Genomic DNA, 13,837 nt, shown 5'->3' with positions numbered 1-13,837 from the left:
CTTGTAGATTTAGGGTCTCGAACACCCTCCACGCCTATTTCACCTAGCAGTTATTCCCAAAACTCCATTTCTAATAGCCAAAGTCTATCGATGCGCAAACTTAGTTTTCCCTTCTTCCTTAAGTTGTACAGTCGCGCTCATTAGTGCCTGGACACCGAAAATTCGACGCGTTTCGGAACATGTTCAAATAGTAGAAAGTTAGAAAGAAAGAAATGACTATTTCTTTCTTTCTAACTTTCTACTATTTGAATGTGTTCGGAAACGCGTCCAATTTTCGGTGTCCAGGCACTAATGAGCGCGATTGTACATAATATCATGTCAATCGATGAATGACTCCTTAGTATAAGTAGCATTGCTCGTCGAATTTCTATCTCGAGAGGTATGTAGTCGAAAAGATCGTCATATCTCATAGCTACGGCCTATCTTATCCTGTACACATTTTTTTGAAGATATTTAAATCATGTAAAAAAGTTACTCGTACTACAAGCTTTATCGTTGCAAGTCTTGTTCGTACTACGAGATTTGTCGCGTATACCATATTATTATCAATATTGCAAAGCTTTACGCTCAGAACAAGATCTTTTTAAAATGTCATCTTTTTATAAATATAAAAATAGATGAAAATAAACCAGGTGTAAAAAAAATATGATAAAAGTCGCAGAATTTATTACTCTACGAAAGAGAAAATAAAATAGCCCTCTGGATTATGTAGCCTGAAGAAAAAAAACGAACGGAAAGGTAGGGAGAAGACTGCTTACGACAACATCTGGAAGGGACTCTTCTGCGAACGGAACTGTCGTCGGCAGATGTTAACAGGATTAGGGCCAGAAATAGGCAACAATAGGTTTCTCTCTTACCCTGAGTATTTCTTATTTCAATGGCTTGCTACCGTACATCACACTCGGCTGAATAAAAACATATCTTCGTGTAATATTTAAACTTAAACTTGAATCTAAAAAATAAAAAGATCACTACGGAGTACCGGTGCAAGATAGCGAAAGTCGAATAAAATATAAAAATATAATAAATCACGATAGAACACATTAATATTCGATTTGCAACTTCAAAAGTATAACTTGACAGAATGATAAAAACGCGGGTTGAAATATATATAGATAATATTTCAATCGTCTAGCGCAATTACGAAGCGATTTGGAAAATGGTTCGAGAGAGTTCGAGAAGAAGCGGCGGAGGACGCATTCTTAGAAACCACGAACGTCTGATCTCCAAGACCTATCTCAATCGTCAGAGTAATCGCCCGGCCAATAACAATCAGCCGACGTTATTGTTGGCTCGACGTCGCGTCGCGCGATTTCGGGACGCCCGTTGCATCTGCGGCTTCCGAGGCGCACGGTATCAAGTTACACGCACATGAGGACAAAGTAAGAGAAGAGGTACACGCATGCCGGCGAGTGCGAGCGCACGCGCGCGCGCGCAAGAGAGAGCGCGCGAGAGAGCGCGTACGCAGATGTCTTTGGCAGTGACGACGGTGCGCCTAGCTCTCCACGTTGCAGCACGCGGGATGAAATGAAGAACGAGAATGGATATGAGATTGGGAACGGCCGAGGCATATATATTTAGCAGTGTGACGTAAGACGCAGTCCAACGGGCGCCACGTCGAGTCGTCTCTACGTGCCTCCTCACTCCCTCTCTCTCGTGCCATCCCATCACTTCCTCTTCTTCTTCCTCTTCACCTTTGGTTACTCCGACTGAATTTTACTCTTTTCTCAACAGGACAGACAGAGGAACATCTCCTCGGATATCTATCGACCTTCCATTCAAACTATTTCAAACATTCCTCTTTACTTTCTAATTACTTGATAATTTCAACAGTTTCCTTCTTTTTTTAGTTACATCAGTATTGTGCAACATATAATTTTATATTAAATAGTTCATTATAAAATTATCTATTATAAAATTATCAAAAAATTAATTTTTTTGTATATGATTCTCATACTTTTAATTAATATTAAAAATTTCTCGATACATGATCTATTATCGATTAAAAAAATCATTGCAATTGCCTAAAGAATGCGTTCTCATATGTCACCTCGTTAATTCAGGTGTTTTACTTGCACATAACAATCAAAAGGCTTCAGTTCGTATTCGACGACATACGCACGTATGTAAATACATTATGCTGTTAATCACTTGGGAGAGAGCACCTGCGAGGAAAACAATGACAATTTATATAGATGACGATTGGAATGCGTGCGCTCCCGTGCGTAAAATGACGTGAGTCAACCAGCTGTTGGGATACGAAACGAGGCAGCGAACCGAGGCGCGGATGACAGCCGGTAGTTTGTGTACTGCGTCAGACCGAAAGAACGTAAGGGCGTTCTTTATACGCTAACTCTCTGATGTGTGATATGAACGCTGCATCCTCCCGCACGTCAGCATTCGTCAAACAGAAAACGCCCGTTATCGCGAATGTTATGACTAGGCCGTGTCCATCGCGCACCACAAACCTCCACAAATACTCTTACAAGACAGTTCCAATTATGCTTATTGATCATAATCGATCCTACAGACATACAGGATGTCCAGAAAAGAAAGTAACCAGGAATCGATTCTTTAGTTTTACTCTTTTAACAATGTTAATCTTCATTTAATGGCAATGACGAAGTTATTGTAAAATTAAATCGATGAATGTTACTGTAAAATTAAATCTGGTTCGTAATACATTCGTAATCCGTTTTATCCCTTTCTTCTCTTTTTCAACATCAAATATTGAAAATTTTGAGTGTACTAATAAAATCGGTTTTCACGAGTGTGTCGAGAAATCCGAATTACATATTAATTTTTAAATTATATTAAACTTTAAGTTACAAACTAGATTCTGCCGAAATATTTTTTCTGTAGATACTTAAAAGAATTTTTTCCTACGCATTTTCTATCAAATTCAACGCACATTCTAAAGCTGAAAGAGCAGCAGGTACTTCTAGCCATTTCCTTTCTCTTTTCAGGGCAATTCTGAATAAAGGATCCAGGTAGCAGGTAGGAAAGAATTCATCTCTGTTAGATATAAAAAGACACAAAAATATGAGAGTGCTAAAATATATTGTAAAAAATATATTTTCTAACCGTCTTGTCTAACGCTTCAGTTTTCCTTCGTAAGATCACTTTCGACAAGATGACTTTAGCTTTTCGCTATAAATTTAATAGTCAATATTTACTTTGCAAACATTTACACTTAAAAAGTTAAAAATTACATTGCTGTTCGGCAAAATTTAAAGAAATTGAAAGGGAGATGCGATGTTCGCAATTGCAATTTTTGTTATCAATTTTGAGAAATACAATTTTTCACATTCCTCTATATCGGTATAGAGTACAAAATGCGCGCGCACACACATGAATATAACATCCTTAGAATAAAACCAACTGCGACGAAGAGAAGCACCGCGTGAATACTTAAAGAAAGATGAAAGAGGGGCGTGAGACGGAGGTATTATTCCCGCGTCTGAGGTCGGTCCCTTTGCTTTTATCCGTATATGACACCTCCACGAACATAGGATATTTGTGTAAGCGGAGTTTGCGGTGCACGACGGATATGTGGAGCATAAGAGGTCAACAGAGAAACTATTGTTGTCTGCTGTCAGATAGCAGAACTGAAAGGAGTTTCGAGATCGTCTCCATGGTTCAGTCGGTTATTCTCTATGAGAAACAAAGTTGCGCGTCGTAGAAATTAGATTGACGTTTTACGTGTACAAATACGTCGAATGTTCTGCATCATAAGGCCATATGACAAGATTCTGTAGCATATTCCGAGATACTAGAATTGTGTTCGTATATATTTAACTTCATGGACAAAGATAGACTCCATAGATCTCTCGTTCATATAAAATTGATAATTAACACTGCATAGAATATCTCTCATAAAAGAAGATAATAAAATGTAAGAAATTTTTCTGTAACAATTAATTTGTTCTACGTAAACTAATATAAATTAATATATGTAATGGAGTGTAAGATTTGTAGAGCGTAGGTTTTGTGAATATTAATCGCGACTTTATACAAAAAAAGTCGGAATACACAAGAATAAATTCATTAAAAAGATCACATCACCACCAATTTAAAATTTCAAAGAAAAATGATTGCGTCAGACATTCTCAGCCAGACGGCAGCTGGCTTTGTGTACTTTCAGTCACAGAATTATACCTGGTATTCTATTCGACACCCCATTTCTATGCAAAAATCGTATATCCATCATGTGTTTTGTCATAAGCATTTTAACGGCCAAAAGTTCCCGTATTTTACAAAGAGCGAACTCAGAGTTAAGATAAAGGAGGCTGAGACGCATCTTGCGACTAATAAGAAGAACGCATTCGTAACTGCATCTCAAGCGATTGTTCCGGCTGCGATAACGGTTCGTGTCGCAGTTCATGCACAGACGATCGTAGACGCTGGAATCAGGGGCCTCATTCATACTCCCTATCTCGCACTCGCACGCACACCCACGCGCGAGCGAAGAGAGAAAGAGAGTACGTAAACGTAAGCGTGGTCATAAAAAGCAGACAAGAGTATACCGGCTCGTCGGCAGGTATATTATTAAGCTATCTAAGCCAAATTATCAGAACACAAAAAATTTTATATTGAATTAATTTGCTAATTATTTGCTATTTTTGCTTGCAAAAATAATTTCTTTGCTCACACTATTAAAAAGTTACAAAAGGCTAGATAGCTTAAGATTAAGCTGCCACGACATTGTAAAAAACAGCATATAGCAAAAAATTATTCCTGTAACTAATAGGGATATAGAAAAAATAAAAAAACGAGGTATTTTATATACCAGACATCACAGACATGCGCTACGCGCGCGCTGCTATATATCTATTACATTACTATTACATTACAACATTAATTCTTCGATACACAAAACTGTCAAAATATGCGACATGACAGATGCTCATGAAGTAAGCGCAGTGAGAGAACCAATCGGCATCGCGAAGTATTGACAACAATACTTCGATAGATTCAAGTATCGATGACATCCCTTTTTAGAAAGGGAAACAGACTGATATAATGAGTAAAATATAAATTTTTTTAAATTATTTCGCGAGCAAAAATTCGAGACTTGGATATCTTGAGAGCAAATAATTCAGGGAACATTCTGATGCTATAATAATGCGAGAAATTAATTTCTTTAATGCGCTTTACTCTCAAGCGCCGCATTTTGATCTTGGTGTCTTATTAAAAGCTGGAGCAAAAAAATTACTTTTGCAAGCAAAAAAATAGCAAAAAAGTAGCAAATAATTTTGGTATTATTAATTTATTGCTTTGACTTATGTATATGTTGTTTTTTACAATGGCGTGGCAACTTAATCTTAAGCTATCCAGCCCTTCATAACTTTTTAATAGCTGGAGCAAAGAAATTACTTTTAAAAGCAAAAAATAGCAAATAATTAGCAAATTGATTCCATATAAAATTTTTTGTGTTCTGATAATTTGGCTTATATAGCTTAATATACCTCTCGTCGGCGACCATCCGGCTCGCAGACGGTCACAAAGCGACTAGCTGGTTAACCTCGAAAGCCGCCGACCTAGTGACGGATGATCGCGCGTCGCGTATGCGTACGTTGCACCGGAAAAATTGCGTAGTCTTCGTTGAGATAGGTCGCGCACGTTCCCCATCGCCCGGCATAGCCTATCTAGGGATTATCGAGCTTGGCGTGCAAATAAATTGCGATCGCGTGGGCATTACGTAAGACATTGCGTTTATTCGTTGACGAACGTATTACACAGCGCGGTATCGTTATTTATTTCTTCACAAAGAAGGTTAATATTTACTAACACTGGCGGATCCTGGGGAAAGGGGTTAAACTCCCTTTCCTAAATAAAAGAAATCAGTTTTATTGGATATGTTTTAAAAAATCTAAGAAAAAAATTCATTAGACGTTAAAACAGGATCAAAAGTTTCAAGTTCTCGTTGATCCTGAAGTAAAAGCTAAGCGTGATACTAAGAAAAATATCAAATCAAATAATTTTGTCGAAACTCCATTATCGACGTCAGGATTCGCTAGTGATTATTACTAATAACAATACCGCGCTATGTAATAAGATAAATGTACTAATGCCGGGACACTTAAGACCTATATGTCTGGACACCTTTATCATTTTAGTTTTTAAATAAGTATAACGCGAATTAAAATCAAAGATAAAAATATAATACAAGAAAAATATTTTTATCTTTAATTCTTTAATTTTAATTCACGTTATAACTTATTTAAGGACTAAAATGATAAAAATGTCCAGACATAGGTACGTGTCCAGACATTGGTACATTTACCTTACTTTTCTCAACGAGTAAACTGCTGTGGAATAGAGCTCACTTGCGTGCTACATTTTTCAAGCCACGTCAGAGAATGTTATATTAATTCATTATTGTTAAACAGTTTTATTATAAGGCATAGTTTCTTATAACGTATGAAACGTATGGAACACAGCTTACTTGTACGCTCTATTGTAACTGTACATCGAAAAAACAGACATTAATTTATCATTACTAATTAAAAAAATATTGTAATTTATAGCTTTCTCTATAATTCCTCGTAGAATCCTACAAAATGCAACTTTACTCATGTGCTACATTGTAAAGTCTAATCCCAGCTGGTTCCTAAAATAAAGGTAGCTCTGTTTCGTGAACTGAGTAAGAGAGCTGCATATTAAACTTTTCTTATCGATTAATAAACTAGAGATAGAAATAGTGATACATTACAGGTCACGCCGGCCCGGATATGTATATGGCATGTAATTATATCGCGAATCCTAAAAATAAGACCCGTTTGCCTATTGTTTATTATAGTATCTATATATTCGCGAAGCAAGAGAAACGTAAGCACGTCTTCTGTTAATTAATAGTGATACTGCAGATTATATAGTACAACGCCGGTAAAGTATCTTTCCAACACGTGCACACGTATGCGAGCTTTATTGCAAAGTCATGTTCCAGGTAGATACAGGCAAATAAAGACCCGTTTTGTCTACTTATGTCTATCACGGACGAGACTTCTATCTATCACGGACATTATACCGCAAGCGGCCGACCTATCATTCGCATTGTATTTGCATGAACGATAAAAACACAAATCCGTGAGCTGCAGCTCTCGCTCGCGCTTATCGCGGCGAACGGACGGTTGCGAATGTTCGACCTGGTTAAAACCGCCGCGCCGGCAGGAAGTCACGGCGGATAACGAGATTGGAGAGAAAAAAAAAATTATGCAGTTGCGACAGGTGTTAAGCTCATTCCTAGACGAAGCCGTTCAAACGTCTACATTTCGCAGTGGAATGACGAGTGACGCGGCGTCGCGTCGCGACGTTTCCTTGGCGTGCACCGAACTTTGCGGCGTCGCGTCACGTTTCCGCCCCCGACATCAAAGTTGCGAGGATCAGTTAAATTGCGACGCGTAGAATTCACTTTCAGCAAATAGTTATATTATATCTAGTAGTAGGGAGAAATAAATGCATTGTAAATATTAGGAAAGCCCTTTTCATCGCGAGAAGCGAGACACCCGCGGGAAGACTCAGAGCTCGCGCGACTACAGAAATCCAGATCTTATTAAATTTACCTAAATATCTTATATTATAAAATATTTACGTAAATTTATAAGATATAGATTTCCGTACTCGCGAGCTCGGAGTCTTTTCCGCGTGTATCTCACTTCTCGCAACGAAGGGCTTTCCTATTTATAATGCATTTATTTCTACGCTACAGGGCACGACGTTAATTTGTCGGGGATTGACGTTTTCTCAGGGACGCGTTTCACGAACTGCGCCGTACCGCCGGAACGATAGTTATATGACGTAAACCTCCGACGCGGGTGCACGCGCACCCGAATGTACAGGTTAACCCGGCGCGCGGCGCGCGAGTGGGTGCACCGTGCAAGATATAACTCACTCGCTGCATCCCGCGCTACGTCGCGCTCTCCCTCGCCTCGCCCGCGTCACTCCTCGAGTGCATGCGCCGCGACGTATATATGTACGTGTGTGTGTGTGTGTGTGTGTATATATACTTAAACAGCAATGTACGCGCGTGATATGGATACGCTGCGACGTTGACCGTGGTCAGGATTGGCTCGACCCATTTGTTAAGCTACGAGAGTTTGCGAACGAACGCGAAAAGTGCATCGAAGTGAGATGGAGCCGTTCCCCCGTCTCTCTGTGTGTGGACACGGAAAAACAAACTGCGCGTAAAAGAGACTCGTGACGCGTCGCGGATGCAACGTGCGCCTCGCGATGTCTGAACGTTCAGCGTGAAACGATCACCCCGTTTAACGCGTTATCTCGGGATAGCTGTCGCACCACTGATAAATATTACCAAGATGTTGTTATGTCAGTGATCTTTATCTCGTAGGTATATGCTTACGTGCCACAAAGCATGCATATTAATTAGGAATTGTATTGTGCGACAACCATGTTTTATTATAGCATTAGAAGGGGCGCCAGAAAAATTATGAATTACAATCGCGACATTATGTGAACTATTCGAAACGTCGGAAAAATGTAAAAAGATATATCCGGATAATATTGACGTAGGCAAGTATGAAACACACATATGGGGAGATTACACATCGCATTAAAAATAGAACACGAAAAGTTGCGTTTAACATCCAATTAACAATAGTACTCGTCCATTACGAACAGAAACCAACAGATGCATTTGACAGGTGAAATGTAATTTGCGTTTCTAATGTAAGCTATTTCCAGCCGACGAATGAATAAATATATGTACAGAGAGACGGAGGTGCGCGCGCGTCGGAATAAATTATTTTATCGGTGAGAGCAAATTTATCACGATCAGTAATGCAAGAACCATTCTGATTACGTAACGACAGTCTGTTTAACGGGCTTGATATTGTGTTTGTCGCGTCACGATTAAACGCGCGGATAAGCACATATCTAGAGTGATTTCGTGCGTTACGTTCAACTTCGGTGTCAAAGTTATACATTCCAACGCGCGAGGGAAGTTTGGGAAATAGTTTCCCCCCCCCTTAACGTCGCCGTAACTACGTCGACTTATTGTCGTGCAGAGCTCACGGAATAATGCCATCGGATAACGCAGCATAAGCAAAACGCTTTCGACGAGTGATGAATTATATAATTCGGATACACGAGGCTGTCTGAGCTATTCCACTGCTTCTCTCTCTCTCTCTCTCTCACTGCTGCGATTAGAAACATATAAATAATATAACGTAACGTGATATATGAAGCGGTGATATATGAGAAATGATATTATTACTTTATTAGGTATGTCGCGTACATTGATCATTTATTTACGCTTCATACCAATCGTAATAATCCGTTTGATGATGACAACATTGATATTTCACTTTGTCACCATGGCGTACGCTATTTTATACTTTTACGCCATACATAATATTGCACCCAGCTTCTCTTACATTCTTCATATTAATGAAATCACAATGAGCGAGTGATTCAATATGGAAAAATATGAAACATGATTTTATGAATAATTTCAACATGCTTCACTGGATGTACAGCATTGTTTGCTACGTTATCCATGTACTGTAAAGATATTCTTCTTGCAACACAAATTTTGAAGGGGAAGAAACTAAAAGCGTTGAACTTGGCGCGGGAATGTTAATAAATGTAATTAATTCAGAATTATTTTATAGACACCACAATATATACGAACTTGTATTAGAACCGTCTCTTTTAACTTGGATAAATGTCTGTAAACTTTAGTACGTAGATTGCCAAACTTCTGCGTATGAGATTCAGTCTCTAGGATTCGAGGCCGATTCGAGGGACTCGAGGGACTCGAGGAGTCGAGGGACATAGCACGAGTGAGCGCAATACAACGGTGATGAGCGTATGTAAACAAGAAGTCGAGCCGGAGCGCGGCATGCTTGGAGTTATTTATAGAAACCGATTATTGTGCAACAAACGCGGCTTTACGTAACGCGTACGGCGGCACCGTATGTTCCCGGCTCTGTCGGTCACTCGGCTGTACACAAAAGGACACACTTTCCTCGCGCCTTCCTGCTTCTTTGTTCTACGATCGTTGTACTCGTGAGATAAAAAAAAACACGCCGCACACGGTCGAAGACGCAAAAAGTGACGCTCGGCGTGCCGCTTTGAATCTGACGAGGCGCGATCCGTCGGCTTCGTCGGGACGAAGGACGAAATTGCTTTATGATTTTACGACAAATTTATATGTTTGTAAGAGCGATTTTATGTAAGTTCTCTTTCATCGCCGGATATTACGAACCGTATTTATATAACCATTGTCGACGTATTGTAGCAACATCAATGAAGATGCGTTTACAGATAAACCTCGTACTTGGGAAGACTTAATAAATATTAATTTTAAGTGTTACAATTGTGCGTGCTTCGCGTTTTGTATATTTTTATCGACAAATCTAAAGTTATAAAAGAATCCATTCTCTCGTTAAACATATAGCGCAGTTTCTAGATATTTGATGTGACCCAAGAGGGTCCCAAGCTGATTTTATAAAACAATAAAAATTTGTAACGTATTCTAGATAACGCTGGAAAAGCATAAAATGTGACAAAAAGTATGCCGAAGGAAAAATTAAGATAAATTCCGATCCGAGCTAGTGTTTAAGAAAACGAATATCCTCTTCCAATCTCAATGGATATGCAGAACGAGAGATATTCCAAAGAAATTACGAGTTTTTGCATTACGTAAGAGTGAAATGCGGATGCGCGCGCGGTAACGGAAGAAATGCGAGACGTCGCGAAAACGAGGGAGGAGAGGCATCCGCCGCGGACGCGAGCGATGAACGAGGCGGCGGGCGCGCGCGCGCCATGCTTGTTGGGCGTGAACGCATGGAGAGCGCGGAGATTCGCGAGAGCGCCGTGCCGGTCCGGTCCGACGCGGGGCGACGCGGCGCTACGCGTCCCTGCGTTTCCAGCGGAAAACGGCTTTCGGGGAGCCGTGGCGGCGGCAGCGGCAGCGGCGGCGACGGCGCGGAGGCGGCGGCGGCGGCTGCAGCGGCGGCGGCGGCGGCGGCCGACGCAGCGACGCGATCACAACGGGCCAGCAGCAGCAGCAGCCACCAGCGGTTGGGATATCGGGGCGACGGGCGCCGGCCGGCCGGCCGGCCGGCCGGCTTCAACAGCTGTGCCCGCGCTCTCTCTTTCTCTCGCGCGGCTCGATACGCACGCACCTCGCGCGAGCCCGACAATGCCGATACACCACCACCATCACCGCCGCCGCCGCCACCGCCGCCGCCGCCGCCGCTCCGATGCCACGGCGGCAGCTACGTTACGCTCTCGCAAACAGGTTGAGGCGATAAGCGGATCGAGCACGACACTCTTTCGAGAGAGCCAATAAAGACCGCTCGTCTCTCTTTCGCGCGTTCTCTCTCTCGCTCTCTCTTTCTCTTTTTCTCCCTGTATCTTTCTCGCTCCTGCTCGCTCGGTCTCTTTTTGCCCGGTTACGAAGCGCACAATGTAACCTCGTCACGTCAAACGCGGGTATAGGGTATATATATGTATGTAATACGTATACAATATATGCGTATATAGATATACGTGCACGCATGCATAGATTCATGGCGGTAGTCGGCACGCCACACCATCGCCACACATTATACCTACTATCACTAACGCCCGTCCTCTTTTCTTTTCTCGGAAAGAGTAGATGAAAAAGACTCACCCGCACAGGTCAGCTTCCGGCTGGTCAGTCGACTCGACGATTTCCTCGAGCAAAATCCGATCGTCAGCAACAAATTGCACTGACATATCTCGTCAGTCCGCGGCACCAAGAGTCCCTGCCGAACGAATTTCACGTTCCCGACGGCCGTCGTCGCGGCTGCTCTCTCTCTTGGGTATCTTTTCGTATCGCTCACTCTTTCTTCCTCGCGCACTTCTTTCCCGCTTTCTTTTCTCGCCTCGCTGTCCGTCCGTCCGTCCGTCTTTCCGTCGTTCGCTCGCTCGCTCGCTCGCTCCTTCACTTGGTCGCCCGACCGCGCACTCCACTCCGGGACGGAGGAGAGGGACAAACAACGCGCGTTTTATCAAACGCGTCTCCGCTCGCGGCACGATGCACGTATATACGCGATACTCGCCACTTCCGGCTCACGCCGTGCCTCGCGACGACCCCGTTTTCCTCTCCTCAGGCAAAACGCCGGCGACACGCACGGGAGATTCGTCCACGGGACAGCCACACGCTCCGCGCGGCGCGCACACACAACGCCCGAACGCGTTTTGTAATGGCGATCTTTGGCGGGAAACAGCTGAGGGCCCCCACGGCGCGCCGTGGATCACTCCGCCGCCCGGCGTCAGGAACGTCGCTACTGCGACTCGGGCGCGGGCGCGCGGCCGAGGGCGCTCCTTTCTCCACCGGGGGCGTCGGCACTCCGGCCACTCGAGTTCACTCGACACTTTTCCTTCACTCGCGGTACGCGGAACGCGCCGCCGACGACTCGCCCGCACGTTTTTCCACGAAATGTCACACAACGACGACTCGGGTTGAACTGACACTCGCGTCGAAGTTGAATCGCACGCGAGATACCTGTCCTAATCGATGTCTCTAGTTCCCTTGCACGGCTTGCACTTACTCGCGATCACACGAGAATTCTCGGCACCCGTCTGATTAAGACGCCGGGACGCGGAGCGACATTTCGCGTACACTCGCTCTACCCTCGCACGCCGGTAGAATCGTCGCGCGCGCTCGCACATCGATGGCCCGCGCGCGCGCGTGACAAGTCCGTGACGACGTACGTTGAACCGCGGCGTACGTTACGGCGGTTACGGCCTTCGCGTATGAACCGCGCGAGACGGATATCGGCGGGCCGAAGCGCGCGCACGCGGCTGCGACCAACGCTCGCGGGGAATCTCACCTCGAGGAGGACAGGACGCTCGGAGAGTCCTCGCCGGTCGCGGCTCGCCTAGCCGTACAATCGAGAGAAGGCGGCTCGCGGCGCCCGAGCGGGGGGGAAGCCGCGCACTTCGCTCTGCCCTGAGCGGCGACTCGCTTCAGACCAATCCCCCGTCAGCTCATCCTCGACGATCCCGGCCTCGACGGAATCCGGCTACCCCCTCGGCGGCTCGGTGCCGTCGGATCGTTCACTCGCGCGCGAAAATCCGCACGTAGGTGGCCGGCGGTTACCCCCAATACCCCCGTCGCCCGTCGCGGGAAATGCACGGCGCCGCGGCGCGGGACTACTTTCCCGTCGCGTAGGTTTACGCTAGAGGAATGACGCGGCCGCGCGGGAAACATCTGCCAGCTGGCCAAAGCCCCGCCCATAGAATACGCGAGTCTACTCGATCCCCCACCACACCACCGCGCCGAGCCGCGCCGCGCCGTCACCCCACTCCCTCTACCCGCGCTCTATCGCGGTCGCGAGCGTGAACGCGTACACGTAGCCGACCATCTGTACGGCTACGGTCGGCTCGCACACATCGAACGTTCCCACCGTTGCGACGCAACGCGCCACACCGCGCCGCGCTCCTACCACCCCCCCCCCCCCGCAACCCCTCGCCCGGCTCCATCTTTGCCTCGCCGCGCCCCGCCTCGCCCCGCGCCGGCCGACGCTCGCTTGACGCGTCACCGCGCACCGGCGTCACTGCCGCGTTTTACGAGGAGGCGTCGGACGAGGAGTAGACGACCGAGGCCACCGGTCGTCGCGACGCGTCTCGCACGAGATGTGCTGCGCGTTTCGATGTGTCGACCGACGCCGGGCTCTATACCTAATTACGCGAGCATGATCGTCTCTGGTTACTCTGGTTCTCTGCCGCCGTTAATGGACGCGACTTTATTGAAGGAACTGTAGAGTTCTGAAGGTACGGCAAATCGATGAATCGGGCTTCCCTATAATGCGCGCCGTTGTTACAATTAACGATTATCACC

At 44.7% G+C, this 13,837-nt stretch overlaps 1 protein-coding gene across 1 annotated transcript in view; it reads right to left on the bottom strand.

Annotated features, from left to right (window-relative positions):
- Nucleotides 1–13,413, bottom strand: part of Crp (transcription factor cropped) — a 142,303-nt gene extending 128,890 nt beyond the window's left edge. Inside the window, exon 1 of the mRNA XM_071703971.1 lies at nt 11,642–13,413. Coding sequence (XP_071560072.1) covers nt 11,642–11,727 — 86 coding nt within the window. The 5' untranslated portion in view covers nt 11,728–13,413. The remainder of the gene's footprint in view (nt 1–11,641) is intronic.
- Between the last annotated feature and the right edge of the window lie 424 nt (nt 13,414–13,837).

This window comes from Temnothorax nylanderi, unplaced genomic scaffold, assembly GCF_030848795.1.
Source record: "Temnothorax nylanderi isolate EJ_2023f unplaced genomic scaffold, tnyl_v1.0 TNYL_tig0038_pilon, whole genome shotgun sequence".
Classification (NCBI taxonomy): Eukaryota; Metazoa; Arthropoda; class Insecta; order Hymenoptera; family Formicidae; genus Temnothorax; species Temnothorax nylanderi.
The sequence above is the reverse complement of the archived record's forward strand: the minus strand, read 5'-3'. Positions and strand labels throughout refer to the sequence as shown.